This window comes from Bos indicus, chromosome 2 (assembly GCF_029378745.1).
Source record: "Bos indicus isolate NIAB-ARS_2022 breed Sahiwal x Tharparkar chromosome 2, NIAB-ARS_B.indTharparkar_mat_pri_1.0, whole genome shotgun sequence".
NCBI classification, from domain to species: domain Eukaryota; kingdom Metazoa; phylum Chordata; class Mammalia; order Artiodactyla; family Bovidae; genus Bos; species Bos indicus.
This window is the reverse complement of record NC_091761.1, coordinates 113,715,240-113,733,478: the sequence shown is the minus strand read 5'-3', so window position 1 is coordinate 113,733,478 and position 18,239 is coordinate 113,715,240. Positions and strand designations below refer to the sequence as shown.

The 18,239-nt window shown below is 38.7% G+C and overlaps 1 protein-coding gene across 1 annotated transcript in view; it reads right to left on the bottom strand.

Annotated features, from left to right (window-relative positions):
• The window catches only part of NYAP2 (neuronal tyrosine-phosphorylated phosphoinositide-3-kinase adaptor 2), a 321,945-nt gene that overhangs the window by 81,298 nt on the left and 222,408 nt on the right, over positions 1-18,239 (bottom strand). Inside the window, exon 5 of the mRNA XM_070773227.1 lies at positions 2,117-2,326. Within this exon, the coding sequence (XP_070629328.1) occupies positions 2,117-2,326 (210 nt within the window). The remainder of the gene's footprint in view (positions 1-2,116; positions 2,327-18,239) is intronic.

Genomic DNA, 18,239 nt, shown 5'->3' with positions numbered 1-18,239 from the left:
TTCCAATGAGCCAACTCTTCACATCAGGTGGCCAAAGTACTGGAGTTTCAGCTTTAGCATCATTCCTTCCAAAGAACTTCCTTTTTAACCACTGTTAATTGGTACTCTGTGACTGAAAGAATTTCTGCTTAATGCACGAGGCCCTTCACGATTCTTGCTATCTGGTCCCAACCTACTTTGCAGTTTTTTCTGTAAACCTTCTGTAAATCATCACACCAAATGTGCTAGAGTCCATCCTACAGTATTTCAGATTTTCATTTAGAAGGCAGACATTTCTTCTGTGTCCTCCTGGTAAGCAGGTTTCTGATAGTTCAAGCTCTAGTTACCTCTGTAAGCAATGATGATTTCATCTATACACCAAAAGCCTCTCATTGTTTTCCCTGAAATCATACCCTCCCAAGAAAAACTAGCTTATTTCTCCCTACTAGGTTTGCATATTATTTGTATACAATATATTCTATTGCAATGGTCCACTCATCTGTCCTGCACTTGCCTTTGAGGCCCCATATATGAAGATGTCTTACTCATTACTGTACTCACAGATCCTCAAACAGTGCTGTTACATAATAAACATTCAGCTAATGCTTCTGGATTTTATAAAATATCTGTGGTCACAACAGGAGCAAATACTATACTTTTTTTTTTTGGATAGTGGCACAAACTTAATCACTAAAAATATATTAATATTAAAAACATTATTGATACTAATATATTAATAACCAAATAACTAAAAACAATACAATTAATAATATACTAATAACAAAATAACCAAAAATATACTAATAAATAAACTAAAATGAATCACAATTCCCAATAGAATAGTGATGTCAACCTTCTTTGGGAGTGGCTTTTATCCTACAAAATTCCATTTGTTTCCTATGTTTTTCTTCTTCATGACAAAATGAACAGATATCTTCTCATATACCTATAGATATTTATATTTTATGATCAAAAATCTATTTTTAGATTTCTACTAAATTCACATGTTCCTTCTCTGAAATTTGAACTCACACTATCAAGCTGATGACCCATATGATTTGTGATATGGCAATAGCACTGAAGCTTTTAGTTACATTTAAGTCTGAGGAAGCTATTGTTCTGCCTCGCCTGGCTAATGTCCTGGAAGCATCCTTTTCCCAATACATATATCATCCATCCTGTTCCAATTTTATCTTGTGCATGACAGTCAGAGACCCCAGGCTAAATTCACGCTAATTGCTTTCCAAGATGACTATCAGAGTTGAAAAGAACATTAAAGGATTGGTCTTTCAGAGTCCTAACACTCTTAAAGAATAGAAAGCTGAAAACTACAGGCGTCTGCCTGATTGTTGTTTATTTCAGTTAACAGTTCTCTGTGAATCCACCATGTCGATCAATCAATTCAAAGCACATATATTCTGTGTTTTTAAAAATGTTGTTTAATAATATTTATCTATCAATATTGCTGCAATCCACAAGGTTGCAGAGAGTCAGATAGGACTTAGCGACTAAACAACAACAATTAACATTGCAAAACTGCATTTCAGATTTTAATTTCAAGTTGTGAATTTAAGATGTATTAAATTATAATTTTGTAACTCTTTCAGCTTATATGGAAACATAGTACCTTGCCCAATGACCAGTTACTGTCTTCATCTTATGACATCAGATGCCTTATAATATGTACACTCTCTATTGCCTTCCAATCATCTTTGCTACATTTTTTTCTCCATGTTACTTCCTATTTATTTTTCCCAGTAGTCTAAAATCTTTTTTAAAGCAAAGGAGGCATAAACTCTAAATTACTTCAACTTTATAAAATGAAAACTGCTTTAGATGAGCCCCTAGTGTTTTTTTTTGTTTTGTTAAGAAATTTAGTACAGATGGTTGGAATTGTCAGGGTTGCTGCATTGTACAGCTCTGAAAAGCACCATTCACTTCTCCATCATCCATGTGAAGAATGTTCCCTGGAGTGTACCACATACTGTTCCCTCCTTTTGTGCGAAGGGCTACTTACACTGTCTCTATGAGTAGAGACAGAGATACCTGCGGTTATGATTTTCTAAGGGATAATTGCATAAAAACAGTTTCTAGAGCCATGAGGACTTACCATTTGGGGGATTACTCTCTTTCTTACCTGAGCTGTGGTTTCCTGCTAGTAATGTGGGGCTCACGGAGCATCTTCCCAGTCTGCTGGTGACCACAGGTGGCCCAGGGGTCCCATCCCATTCCTGAGCTTTGATAGGCTCTCTGGAGGACGATGCCCCATGATGGCCTCTCTCTTTGCTGTCCAACTTTGGTATTGGCTCCGTGCTGTGGCTCCGAACCTTCAGCTCCTCTGTGGATTCTGTGTATTAACCAGAATTATATTCTCTTAAACAAAAGTCACATCCTCCCCAGATTCCTTTAAAAATTAAAGAATATTTAATGTTTTTCTAATTTCTAGCAAATATTTAATATTTTATAAAATATTTTAATGTATTTTTGGAAACTTAGGTGTGTTGGAGATGATAACATTTAAATAAATCCGGGACACATCACACAGGCCCGTTTTTCCGAGCTTTGCAGGTTATCATCAGTGAGAAACAGTTATACCTTTGGAATGGAGAACCTCAATGAACCTTGAGTATTCTTCAGTAACTCTTCCCGGGTGCAAATCTTCAAGGAAATTTCATAAAAAGCACTTTTACAGTCCTTCTCTTTACATTCTCATTGTGCTACCCACCTGTGACATAGATTTAGCCCAGCCACTCTACTACAAAGTGCTTTTGCTAAAATCACCTAGTGCCTTTTAGTTGGCAAATTTAGAAGACACTTTAAGCCACTCTCTTTACATCATTACCATAAGAGAGTAACCAGATTAATCTGCATATTACTCTCTTATTGATATTTTCAATTCTCTTGGCGTCACTGATGGCCATTTCTCTGTGGTGTGTTGTCTAACACCTTTTCTGTGTCATTCACACCTTCTCTTCTTCCAAGTGTCCCTTCCATTTGGGTTGTGTTGACTAAAAAATACAGTCACAACTTGAAAGAATATATTCTTTCTATGCTTTCATCCTCCAGGATTCTACTAGCAATTGTTGGAGGCTGGTGGTTTCTGAATAGTTTATGGGAAGGCTGGACCATTCTCCTGAGCTGTGGACTTTTTCATCCAACTGCCTACTGGATGCTCCATCTGGATGTCCCTTAGATAAAACAAATTTAACATTTCACACACTGTGCTGACACCATTTCTAACTAAACTAATGATTCCTTCTGTTCTGCCAACCATCCAAGTTAGAAACTTATCTATCTCTTTTTTAACTGCTACTCTCCAATCCATCAGTCTGCAAATTCTACAGATTTTATCTGTGAATATCTTGTTTTACCTTCTGTTGCTCTTTCTATCATGTCTATCTCAGCAGTTCTGGTTCAAGCTCTAATCATCACCAAACTTACCTCCTTGACTCTGTCTTTGACTTCCCAAAAAATAAGCTCCATATACTGCCAAAGTGATGGTGTAAAATGCAAATTTGATCAAGTGTTTTTTCAGGGACTAGATGTGATAGCCATTCTGTAAGTCATGTACATTAGTATTTAAAAGCACATATAGTTTGGAATTAACAGATAGATACTATATAGTACTATAATATTATACATATTATATCTGTGATATATAAAATAGATACCGACAAGGACGTACCAGATAGCACAGGGGATTATATCAATATTTTGTAAAAATCTATAAAGGAAGAGAATCTGAAAAGAATATATATGTGAATAGATAGATAGATATTACATATGTATGGCTTCCCTGATGCTCCACTGGTAAAAAAACCTGCCAATACAGGAGATGTGGGTTTGATCCCTGGGTTGGGAAGATTCCCATGGAGAAGGACATGAAAACCCACTCCAGTATTCTTGCCTGGGAAACCCCATGGGCAGAGGAGCTTGGTGAGCTACAGTCCACCATGGGGTCGCAAAAGAGTCAGACATGACTCAACGACTAAACAACAAATATAAAAATGCATCTATATATAATATATATACATTTCTATACATAGAAATGTATATAAACATTTTTATACATATATATTTCTATACGTGTATATATACATTTCTATACATATGTATTTCTATATATAGAAATGTATATACATATATAAATGTATATATGGATGTAAATTATATATACATATATAAATTTCTATGTATAGAATGTATATACATATATAAAACTGAATGACTTTGCTGTACATCTAAAACTAACACAACATTGTAAATAAACTACTCTTCAATTTTTTAAAAAATAGCTTATGGGAAATTCTTTTAAAAATATAATCACTTCCTAATTTTTAAAAGAGCATATGTAGTAAATAAATATGGTTTAGGAGTGATACCAGCTTGCTACATTCAGAATAATGTTATTTCAGGGAACTGATGTGATAGTCATTCTGTAGTGCATATAGATAAGTATTTAAAGACAAAAAACAAAAACAAAAAATGCAAATCTATTCATAATGTATCCCTGGCTAAAATCCTTCCAGAAGCTTCCTGTTACAGAAGTATGTCTAAGGTCCCTATGACCCGCATGATTCTCCATCTCACTCTTTGCCTCTTTAACTTTTTCACTTCCTACTTGAACACTGTATTCAAGTAACATCAATAAATTAGCTGTAGCTTCTTCCTCTCTACTCCCTCTCCAACAAAAACAATGCTGGTTTTGCATAGCTACTATCTCCTACCTCACCTGCACTGAAAAACCCTTATATCCTTTCCTTTCATCAGAGAACTCTTTCCTCAGTCATCTTTACTCAGTTTAAGTATCCTTTGAAGCCACCCTACCTCATATATAGCCCATGGTGGGATAACATCTCTGTACTGACATTGTCTTGTATCATTTTTTTCTGTGTACTTGTTCTTCTTAAAAGGCCCCGAGTTCTTTAAAGGCAGGATCTGAGTGTTGATTTTTGCTTTTTTTTTCCATTGGTGCCTCTAGCTCTTAGCATATTGCTCAGTGGGTATGTAACTAACTCATTTATGGAATAGTTTTCCTAAATCCTCCGGCATCTTTCCAATGTGTGTAGGAAATACAACATTCCTAATGGAAGATGGGGATCTGGTGAGTGATACAAATGTATTCAAGTGGCACAGAGCTAACGGTATTTGCAAAAGTCTAATTACCTGACAATCACAAGCTGTAAAGTTTGCCAGGTTGAAAGTTTAATTCAAAGAAAGAATCTTTGAGAAAGAGTATAATGAACAGTGACAGAAGAGGTTCAGAGAATCTGTATTTTGTTGTCTCTGCATGGAAGTTCAAACGCTCATCATCTTCCAGCAGTGTGATAAGACAAATGTCATACTTCGGTTCCCTGTGATTTGAATCTGTGGGGCAGAGATAGAATAGTTTGTAATACAGTAAGCAGCTGGGAGAGGGATCTGAGAGGCCTAGCTGGAATCCTTAGCCACTGTGGCCACATGGCTGGTGACCCATGACACTGAGCCCTTGGCTTTTCCTTTTGGATCTCTGCTTTGCTTAACTACAAAACGGACGTAAGACCAGCCCTGCCTAATTTTCCCAATTTAATTTGAAGGATCTAATCATATCCTACATTTTTAACATTTTAAAAATGAAACAGGGCCACACATATTAAACAGAGTATTCATTAAAAAAAAAAAAACTACGGCAATTTGTCCTTCATGAATTTATTTATTCTTTCTATGTTTGTTTTGGATAATCACTGAGAGACTGAAGATACAGATGTAAACTTGCCAGACCACATATAAAAATAGAATTCTAGCTGATCATCTACAGTGATCAGTCTAGAAAGCTAACCTGCAATGCATAAGTCAGACTTGTAGAGACTTTGGACTGCTATCTCTAGCAAACTGCAACCTGTGTAAGAATTGGCCCAAAACAGACAGGATTTGATTAAAAACTGTCAGCGTCTGCAGTTTTTATCCCCGCTTTTAACATAGGACCAAACAGAGAAAGTCAAATATGTTCCCCTAACAATAACATAAGATACCCTGCTTCTGGGCTTCCCAGAGATGGCTCAGAGGTAGATATCCACCTGCTAATGCAGAAGACATGGGTTTGATCCCTGGGTCGGGAAGATCCCCTACAGAAGGAAATGGCAACCCATTCCAGTATTCTTCCCTGGGAAATCCCATGGAGAGAGGAGCCTGGTGGGCTACAGTCCATGGGGTCACAAAAAGTAGGACAGGACTTGGCAACGAAACAACCCTGTTTCTAGTTTAGGTTGCCTGCAACTCGCCTATGCCAACTGCCTCCACTGGGGGCATACCCGAAGCAGTCCGTTTTCCCACTATAAAGCTTTGCACTTTCTCCCTGCCTTGAGTCTCTGCCCATCCTGGTGGCTGACTGCCTTGCTACAGCAAAGTCTGAATAAATAGCCCCGTGTGTTCTCATTTGTTTGGTCTTCACTAATTTCCACATTACTGAGGTCCCTTCCAGAGTCAAGATGCTATGAAGTTGTATAAACACTTGTCAAAAATATAATTCTATGAGACAGAACATAAACCAGGAGGGCAGTTCCATAAAACAACCTCAGAAAGATCCCTGGACCCATTTATAAGCTTAAGTCCCAGTTATACTGAAATCAAATATAAGAAAAAAATATTTTCAAACTAATACATCCCAGCAATTAATTACAGCAAGACAATTTAACTAACAATTGCTTTTCTGTGCCCTGAGTCAAATGGAATAAAATGAGTATAAGAAAAGAACATCCTAGACTATTTCCAAGCTGTTTATTCACAGTTTCAAAGAAAATGTGACTGGCTTCCAAATGTCACAGCCTCAGAACCTAATGACCCATCTGTTTCACCTCGCTTTCTCTTCCAGATTTCAAACTTAACGTTGGGATGTTTGCCTTATTATCACTTTCTAGGTTTTATTCCCCTGCCATCATTAAGCAGTTAAAATTTTTTCTTCTCTCTCTCTCTCTCTCTCTCTCTCTCTCTCTCTCTCTCTCGTGCGCATGCGGGCGCGCACGCGCACACACACACACACACACACACACACACACACACACAGTCTTCTACCACTGGAATTGAAACTAACCAACTTAAAAAAAAATGCTCTAATTTATCACTGGGTTCAGTACTGTTCCTACAGGTTCGGATACTATTTTAAATATGAAAGGCTGAGGATGTATGTCAAGCTTCTCCCTCTATACCAGTCTCAGTTTCTTTGTTCTCATTCAAATTACTCACTTACAGGCACCAGGGAAGTGTCACTTTGGTCTCAAACCTCAACTAAATAAAAGCCCAGTACAGCTTTGGGAACAAAAAGGGTTCTTTTTTTTCCTTTTCTCCTTTCTTTGTTTTCAAGTCCCAGAAGTTAGACTTTAGTGAACTTTGGCAGGTATATTTAGGGAAACCTGAACAAAAAACTTGCAGAAATCATACTACTCAGCCTTGTGCCCCTGTACCTTCATATATAAGTAGAAGGCATATCTGAAAAATCAGTAGGAAAATCATAAATGTACTATTGATCATTTTACTGGAGAGTAAACCAGGTGGTGATTGCAGCCATAAAATTAAAAGACGCTTACTCCTTCGAAGGAAAGTTATGACCAACCTAGATAACATATTAAAAAGCAGAGACATTACTTTGCCAACAAAGGTCTGTCTAGTCAAGGCTATGGTTTTTCCAGTGGTCTTGTATGGATGTGAGAGTTGGACTGTGAAGAAAGCTGAGCGCCAAAGAGTTGATGCTTTTGAACTGTGGTGTTGGAGAAGACTCTTGAGAGTCCCTTGGACTGCAAGGAGATCCAACCAGTCCATTCTGAAGGAGATCAGCCCTGGGATTTCTTTGGAAGGAATGATGCTAAAGCTGAAACTCCAGTACTTTGGCCACCTCATGCAAAGAGTTGACTCATTGGAAAAGACCCTGATGCTGGGAGGGATTGGGGGCAGGAGGAGAAGGGGACGACAAAGGATGAGATGGCTGGATGACATCACTGACTCGATGGACATGAGTTTGAGTGAACTCCAGGAGTTGGTGATGGAGAGGGAGGCCTGGCATGCTACGATTCATGGGGTCACAAAGAGTCGGACACGACTGGGCAACTGAACTGAACTGAAACCAGGTTTGCCATAGATGTTCAAGAGCAGCTTCCTACAAAATGCATTTCCTAAATAAAATAAAAACAATCTTTAAAATAGCTGTTGACCAGAGACAAATGGAAAGCAGACAATTAGACTAAGAAATACTGAAACCCAAAGAAATCTATTCAGAGGAATAAGGATGTTTTATCCATATCCATATCTCTCAGTGTTTTCTTAACACCTATTGAAAACAAAATTGATTTTAGTAACAAACTTTCCTAAACAAAATGAATCTTAAGTACCAAGGTACATTTTTATGTGAAAACTAAGTTCTTTCAGTTTAGCTGAAAGAACAGTTAAGCTCCAGCATGTAGCAAGAAGTCAACCACAGAGAAATTGCTCATCCTCTATCATGGGGTGTTGACTATTGATCTAAACATCTGATTCTCACACTGAAATCTCATCTTGCTATATAAAAGCACATATTAATGCATTGCATTGATCTTTCAGACTGCGTGTTTTACATATTATTGTCTTAAACGTTTTACAGTGTTTTGAAGACTGATAAATAAGGTTAAAAGATCAGGAGTCATCATTTCATGACCAACATATTCTCTATAGGATGTCAGTCCATCACTCTTCATGCTGCTAACTCTGAAGTCCTTTTTCAAAGTTTTTCCATTTCTCTGCTGCTTACGTTGTCTAATGGCAACCCACTCCAGTACTTTTGACTGGAAAATTCCATGGATGGAGGAGCCTGATAGGCTACAGTTCATAGGGTCACAAAGAGTTGGACATGACTGAGTGACTTCACTTTCACTTTTACTTTATGTTGTCTCTGAGCATATCTTTGTCTCTCCAGCTTCTAATTCATTTCTCTCTCTTTTCTGCCCTGGGCCACTTGCAGCCACATGGCTCCCTGGATGGGTGTCAAGGCCTTCCCCCAGATCTGCTGCTCACCGGACACTGAGTTTTCCCTGAATCCTTGTTCACTCTTTCTCATCAACATTCAATCTCTCAACAGTGACATAGCACTAAAGATTCTTACAGATTTCCACCACCTAAAAACCCCTTTCAAGCTCTAGAGACAAAGAAAACAATTTGTTCTGATGGACCGTTACCTATAGCTGTCTGGGGAACCACAATGGTTTAAAATGGACAGTTTTGTCATCTCTCCAAAGTTGTTTTTTTAGGTTGGAAAGGTCATGTAATTACTAATTTACACATATGATTTTCCCACCAGACCATAAATTTCTTAAGACTAAAGACTACATCTTGCATGTTGGTACTTAATATCGAATAGACATCAATGAAAATCAAGGGGATGAATGAATGCATCCCTGTTTCTTCACTCAGGACAGTGAGCTTATTAGAGTGTAAGTCCCAGATGTAACCCTATCTTAGACCATGACTCAGCCTCTCCACCAACCTTTCCAAACTCAGCCAGCACACGGACCATGGCAGGAACCAATAACCCTCACTGACAAACAAAAGTTAATTCCTATAGCCAAAATTATTGTTTTTTGTTAATGCATACATGTTTTTTTATTGACTTGCTAATGGTAGACCAGAAAATAAGTAATCTGTCTGAGTAAATAAATATTTATTTGTAAATATGACCAGTAAACACTGTTTTCTTGGGGAGACATAAGATTATTTTGATTTTTTGCAATATTTAAAAAGATTAATTTACCTTATCACTTAACTGCTTCCATGAAACATCTACATGATTCAGATGACTTAGACAAGAGACTTTTAAATTTGCGGTTTGTGACTGTTATTGTATTCAAAATTTCACACTTTCACACAGAGATCTCTCAGATTCAAAATACCCTGGAAATATAGAGACCAAAGCTCATGTTTCTGATGAGAATTCAAGTTTGCTATGGGCATAAAGGACGCTTTAGAATTATCCCCTTATATTAGTATAATCCTCAAAATTGAAGTCTTTCCATTCTATTCCCACTGCTGAACCATGGAAAGGTTGATAAAGGCAACTTAATTAGGCAGAAAAGACAACACATTTGGACCCTAAAGGAAGCACTACACTCAAATGCATTATCAGATGTGTGTTAGATTCAGGCATCAAATTGGAGAGCTGAAAGAGATCTCAGAAATCCTAAACACAACAACTCATAAAAAGGAGGGTGTAGTGTATGGAATTGCTCATGGCCATCTTACCTAGTGGGGAGGTATCCCAGGATGGTAGTGTTCCCATCTCATGGGAAAGCTTGACTCAACAGAAAACATAGTTAAGTACTAGAAAGCTCCTGTACGGAGCTCAGGTCGGTCTCTCTCCAAGCACCATCATTGGTTGGTTGTTGGTCATCCTGTTTCTGCAACAACTCAGAGAGCTAGTCTAGTTCTGTTCTTAAGTAAACATCCTTTAGCATCTAGAGCAGGGCGTCTGTCTCCCCTTAGTCACATCATACTCAGAATGCAAATTCAGAACTCTCGCTCTCCCATTCTCTCTGTCCTGGACAGTAATTGCATGTCATTGCGTCTTTTAAAACTGTGGTGTCTGGAACTGATCAGAGCCAGACAGCTTAACATGGTTTACCTAAGAGTCCAGGTGGTCTCTGGGATTCTTCCCTTGCCTTTCTATGATTCTACCTCCCAAGTCTCCAAGGAAAACAGGGCAAAGCCTCCTCTGTCTGCACAATGAAAGGGCACTGAGGAGCAGAGGTGAGTTTTAAATTTTTTATGATTGCTTCTCTCTCGTGTGAACTCTGTCATTTGGGGTCAGTTATGTCAATTCTAACATTTAAGGGATGCCTTCTCTTCAAATATATATAGAGAGAAAGAATGATAATAGCTCAAGCAGCTAGAGATTCCATGGTTTTAAATAAAATCAGAAACAAAACTTACATTTGTGTTAAGAAGAGTGGTAAAGTAAAAGCTTAGTTTTAATAAAATAGATGAGGCAGGTAGGCTTCCCAGATGGCGCCAGTAGTAAACAATCTGCCTGCCAACGCAGGAGTGCAAGAGACAAGGGTTTAATCCTTGGTTGGGAAGATCCCCTGGAGGAGGAAATGGCAACTCACTCTAGGGTTCTTGCCTAGGAGATTCCATGGACAGAGGAGCCTGGCAGGCTACAGTCCCTGGAGTCACAGAGTCAGGCAGGACTGAGCACATACACACACACACACCATTTAGTAAAGTAATAAAACAGATGACACGTACTGAACTAAGAGAGACTATGCAAAGAATCCTAATTATTTTACACATTTAAAGACAGCTCAGAGCTTTTACATAGCTTACTCAAGGTCACACAAATGCCAATTAGTAAAGACCTGATAAAGCGACAGGTTTCCTGACCACCGCCCAGCAGGTAACTATCACCCTAAGACACAGAAACTCACATACTGACTTATATTCAAAAGTTATTTTTTTATGGTTGCAAAGAATGATACTTATTCATAAATAAATAGAATTTTAAAGGCTGTGTTTGGTCTTAAAAAACTTTCAAATAAATGGCCACATGATTTAATTACTCTCTTTTCATCAAGAGATTTTCTCTACCTAAAAAACCTTCACTAAAGTTATCAGGCATAATGCAAATGTTGACAGATTTTCGTAACGCTTTCTTTAAAAAATTCTAGCATTGCAGGCCAATGAGAGACAATTTTCTCAAGGTATGTAACCTAAGATTTGCTTATTTATTTATGGCTCTGCTGGGTCTTCAAGGCTGCTCAGGCTTTTCTCTAGTTGTGATAAGTGGGGGGTACTCTTTAGGAGTGGTGCATGGACTTCTCATTGTGGTGGCTTCTCTTGTTGCAGCTCCTGGGCTCTAGGACACAGACTCAGTAGTTGTGGAACAGGGTTTGGTTGCTCCGTGGCATGTGGGATCTTCTCAGACCAGGGACTGAACCCGTGACTCCTGCATTGGCAGGCAGAGTCCTTACTACTGAGCCACCAGAGAAGCCCCTCAAATAAGGTAATCTATGTTTAGGGCTTCCCTGGTGGCTCAGAGGGTAAAGTGTCTGCCTACAATGTGGGAGACCCGGGTTCGATCCCTGGGCCGGGAAGATCCCCTGGAGAAGGCAATGGCAACCCACTCCAGTACTCTTGCCTGGAAAATCCTATGGACTGAGAAGCCTGGTAGGCTACAGTCCAAGGGGTCGCAAAGAGTTGGACACGACTGAGCGACTTCACTTCCACTTTCATGCTTTTGTCTATTCTTGTAGTGCAAAAGCCAAATGGACCTGTGGGCACAGACTAGCTAGATGCTGACCAAACTGTTCTTTCTGAGCACCTAGAAAAATCACACTTCCCAGAATTCCTTGCAGTCAAGGAGAGCCATACAACTGAGATTTGGTCACTAGAATGTGGGTGGAAGTGACGTATGCCAGCTCCAGGGCTAGTCCTAAAACTCCCCACAGAATCCGCATTCTCTTGTATCCCTCTCCTGCTGATTAGGATTTTTTTTTTTTTTTTTTTTTGAGGTCCTGAGCTCTGGAAGAACCACCAGAAGGAAAATTCCCAATAACTAGGGGGAAAATAGCCCATTTCCCATTGAACCCATTAATTCATTATCATGTGTCTGTGACATATGTTGTGGTCCGTGCTGTGAAAAAGATATAAGTCCTACTCTACTAAGCCACTGAGGTTGTGGAGTTGCTTGCTATAGCAGGTGGATTACTCTAATACAGATTTCAATGGACTATTTCTCATTTTGTCTCCTGTAAACTATATTCTAAGTATAAAGTTCTTGGGGATTCCTCCAGGGCACAGTAGTTAGGACTCAGTGCTTTCAATGCTGAGGCCCCAGATGAGTCTCTGGTTGTGGAAATAAGATCACCCCACAAGCCACATGATGTGGTCAAAAATAAATAAACAAAAGGTCTTTGAATTTCTAATGAGGGCAATATTTTTATTGGCATACTGATAGAAAAAAGGACAAAATGGTGAGTAAAATTGCCAAATGTGGTATAGGAATTCAGCAAGCAATGCTTCTTTCTGAGCTCTAGTTATAATAAAACCACTTTAGAAAACTGATAATTACATCTTTACTGAGTACACAGTAAATGTTTTAAATACTATGGATTTGAACTCAGGTTTCTCTGAACAAACAGCCCACCAGTGTAGCTTTGTTTAGTTTTCTTTTGCTTGGATTCCTATAAGGAGGATTATTTACCTTATTTAAAAAGAATCAATAATTTTATTTTCAGAAATTTGGAGATTGTATAAGTAGAAAATCCACTGAAGATATTTGGGAGAAATCAGTTGTCAATCTAAATAGTATAGATTACAAACAACTCGGGGCTTCCCAGGTGGCACCAGTAGTAAAGAATCCACCTGCGTAGGAGACACAAGAGATTTAGATTCGATCCCTGGGTTGGAAAGATCCCCTGGAGGAGAGCATGGCAACCCATCCCAGTATTCTTGCCTGGAAAATATCATGAACAGAGGAATCTGGCAGGCTACAGTCCATATAGGGCGGCAAGGAGTCAGACAGGAAGCATGCACAAACAACTCAGCTTCTGATATCAACATTCAAGTAATAAAGAAATTAACAGTAGTTTTCAGATGGAACGTAGATTGTATTAGTAAACCATAGCTATTAAGAGATATTTATCAGTTACACTGAAACAAGTCAGAATGTCTAATTAAGTGCGATTTTCTAAGACTGGTCTGACCATTTCACTCTGAAATATTTTTTGGATTGCTTTGAAAAAAGTGGCAAGTAAAGTACATATTTTTCCTTATTTTGTTCAATCAGTGATTAAATGTACATGTCTTGCTTGGTCTGTATGGACATTTTCATGCCAGGCACTGTGACAGCGAGAGAAAAGGACAGCAAACTACAACACCACGACTTCTACCCATATGGGGCTCCTACTCTAAGAGAGAGAGAGAGAGAGAAAGAAATTACATGAACTAATACAGGTGGTATTTGAGGTATGGTATGGACAAAGAGAGATGGTGGGGTCTAACGAAAGGGCCTGACACTACATTTTATTAGTAAAGTGATCAAGAAATCTTGATTCAATAGTGATTCAACAAGTGGTAAAGGACGGATGAGGATGGGCTAGATGAATTTTGTAGCCCAGGGTAAACTTACTGTCCAGTATGCATGCAAGTTGAAAGAGGGAAGGAAGGTCTGCATAGCTAGAGCAGAGAGGAGAAGATGTGAGAGCTATTGGGTTGGCCAAAAGGTTTGCTTAGGTTTTTCCATAGATAGTATGGGAAACTTGAACAAAGTCTTTGACCAACCCAATACTAAGTGAGGTGGAGAGAGAAACTTGGTTCAGATATGTAAGATCTCCTGGGGGAAAGAGCTTCATTGCAAATTCTGAGAGCAAAGGAAAACAATTGAACATTTTTTTTAATAGGGATAGACTGTATATATATATATATATATATATATATATATATATATACACACATAAATATTATGCTAGTTGCAGCTTAGAAGAGGGACTGATGCCTAGTCTTCTAATTAATTCTTTGTCCTTGATTTAAAAAAATCTGAAGAGGGGAATTTCATGGAAATTAGGGTTTTGAGTGGCTCTTGCCAGATTTTTCCTACTGGAGTGATATAATGTTACCCCAGCCTAGATTTCATTTCTGTCTACAACATATTCTAAAAATTTGCTTCTAGCTCAGCTCCTCCTCTCTCTGCATCCCAACACCAACCAAGTTGCTGAAATCTCAAACTCTGAGAAAAAATGTGTTCACACAGGTGAAACACAAATTCTGCATGCCATAAACACCTACAACTCTTAATAGACTATAGGTATTAATAACAAAATGTTTCAACAGTTAGATAAGTTGGGAAAATGCTGGGTTAAACAATGTTAAATAGCTTTGCTCTCTTAAGATTTCTTCAAGTCTTTTAACAAAATTTTGTACACTGTCCCTGTCTAGGAGGCTGGTATAATCTGCAGAGTTTCTTGAATTTATTTTTTAGAGCATTTGTTTGCTTGCTTGCTTGTTTTCTCCTATTCCAGAAAAAAATCTCATGGCTTCTTTAGCCTCACAGAAGGCACTCTAGAAAATTCATGGGTGGTCCCCAGACAGTCTGCTGTTGGTAAAGATGAAGCAGAAATTCAGATTCAATCTCATCCTATAACACATTTTTAGAGAAAAACTTAAACTCTGGTATGTAATTGAAATTTCCAGTTATTTACTTTTTTCCATCTCTTTTCTACTCCCACACGTATGAACCCGGACTGTGCCCTCCCCTGCTGTTGTTTTTCAGTTGCTAAGTCTTGTCTGACTCTTTGCAACCCCATGGACTGTAGCATGCCAGCCCTCCCTGTCCCTCATCAACTCCTAGAGTTTGTTCAGACCATGTCCATTGAGTTGGTGATGCCATCCAACCATCTCATCCTCTGTCATCCCCTTTTCCTCCTACCTTCAATCTTTCCCAGCATCAGGGTCTTCTCCAATGCCCTCTCCTGACCTCAATTCATTTGTTGAAGCTTAACACTGAATGTGACTATCTTTGGAGATTCGGTCTTTAAATAGGTAATTAAGGTAATGAGGTCATAAGGGTGAGATCCCAATCCAATATGACTGGGATCTTCTTCGTAAGAAGAGGAAGAGATACCAAGGATGCATGCTGCTGCTGCTAAGTTGCTTCAGTCGTGTCCGACTCTGTGTGACCCCATAGAAGGCAGCCCACCAGGCTCCCCCATCCCTGGGATTCTTCAGGCAAGAACACTGGAGTGGGTTTCCATTTCCTTCTCCAATGCATGAAAGTGAAAAGTGAAAGGGAAGTCGCTCAGTCGTGTCTGACTCTTAGCATACCTATAGGGAAAAAGCCACGAGAGGACACAGTCAGAAGGCGGCCATCTGCAAGCCTAGGAGAGAGGCTTCAGGAGAAACCAAACCTCTTGATACTTTGAGCTTGGACTTCTAGCCTCTAGAACTCTGAGAAATAAGCTTCTGAAGACTAACATATAGACTATACATGAAATCTTGATCTAGTTCCATCACTCTCTGGATTTTTCTTAGGATAGGGAGAGATTTGAAAAAATGAGTGGAAGAAAACAGATGTTTGTTGAGTAACTGCTCTGTGATTACATAATTCTCATTTTACTGATGAAGAAACCAGTACACACTGGTAAATAATAAAGCTGAGATGTGATTCCCAATCTGTCTGACTCTGAATAGTGTCTTGACTCCCAGTGTGGCACATTCTCTTTCTGAAATCTTTATTTTTAACATGTGAGTATCATGCTGTTCACTTACTCTGGGCCAGAGAAGAGAAATGATGTGCATAGGCCAGCCCTCAGAAATGACTGTTTTAGGCTTTTCTCTTCAGCCAATGCTGTGGCCTGCTTTGTTCAATGAGAATTATTCATGAAGGCAATCAGTGTCTTTCTTATCTGCCACAGAGGAAGTGTGGGCTGTGAATATGATCAGTAGAAGCCCATATTTATCACTCAACCATAAAGCCCTGGTCAGTATAATAATAGGCTTCCCAGGGAGCTCAGTGGTTAAAAAAAAAAAAAAAAAAAAATCTGTCTGCCAATGCAGAAGACGTGAGTTTGATCCCAAGGTTGGAAAGATCCCTTGGAGGAGGAAATGGCAACCCACTCCAGTATTCTTGCTTGGAATATCCCATGGACAGAAGAGCCTGGTGGACGATACTACATAGGGTTGCAAAGAGTTGTACATGACTGAGCAACTGAGCATGCATGCATTATGCAATATAAATTCACTTTTAAGGACATTTCTAAATGTCAAATACCATCACGTTATTAACATTTTAATATCATTGCGTTCTATGTCTTTTATTTGGAGCAGATTTAAGTAAAGACAATGTCACCCTTAGCCCTGGGCAACCAGGGCCCCTGTCCTGGGCACTACTCCTTGGAGGATCTCATTCTGATTCTCCTCCTGTTGCACTCTCACCACAGGGCAAGGAGTCCAGGAGGCCAAAAGCCTGTGTCCATCCAGAACCTCCATTTTCTCCTGCTAGAACTTTCCTCAAACACCTTGAACCCCTGAACTTTTTGTGTTAATAGCCCCAAGCTGGCTTCCAGGCTTTTACCTTGGGGCTATCCTCCCCAAAACTGATCCTGTCTAACAACAAACTTTCAGTCTGACAAAATAGCACAAGCAAATACTTTCAACAAAGGGTAGACAGGAACAACGTTTTGGGTTCTACAATAAGTTTAATCTGTCTAGAGAGGCCTTATATTAGGAAAGAATGGGGCCTGAATTTACATAGAAAAGAAGAAGTAAGGGTTTTGAGTGACAGCCTTCAGAGTTTGCATTTATTTTTGAGGAGAAGAGTAATGGTGATGCCATCAGTATTAAAGGGAGATTCTCCAGGAGAAGTGTGCAAGAACCAGGAAAAAATGTGTAAGGAGTTCTCGAAGGTCAGTGGCTTATAATCAGCACCATCTTATCTCTGGGTACGGGAAATCCCCAGCACTCCAGAGATCACTATCTTAGCATTCTGATGTCACCAACTTATTAAACATCGTTTTCACTGAATTGTACAGACATAGATACAAAGATGCAGAAACATAAACTATTTTGTTGCCTATTTTTTATAGACAATTTTTAGAGTTTGCATCCAACGCAGATGAATTTGAGACTATCTACCTGATGAAGATCATTTTTTAATTCAAAATATATCATCTGTTCAATGACAAGATAATCATTTTTTAAAAAATCAACCTCATTGTCTGCTCTTAATCTGATGTCAAGATATAAAGAGAGAAATACCAGACAAGGTTACTTTGAGATTTCATTAAATAACTACTCTGAACCCAGAGTCAATTCTCTGCATATTAAAAATGAAACATAATTACAGAAAGTGTCCTTATTGTTCAACAATCCTTTTTACTTCAGAATAGTGCATAAAATGCAAATGTCTCTCTATAATTTACTACATTAAATATTTATGCCCACAGCTCTCTATAGCACCCATAATGTCAATGGAGGTCTTTCCGTTCTTCTTTCCCTTTTAAAATCGGACAGGACTGCAGCTCAGCTGAGTTCCCTCTACATCCAGTTCTTCACATATTGGATAGAGAAGCTACCAATAAAACCTCTTAGAGGACAAAGGGAATACTAAAATATTTGACAATTCTAAAATACAGAGTTCTAGGGTTATAAAATCTTTAAACCTGGATCAGTCACAGACTTTGGCTTAGGATGTTTTAAGCTATCTATATCCTTTGACAAATTCCAAAATCATATGCAGTTATAGAAGACTTGACACGAGTGTCAGCTTAAGT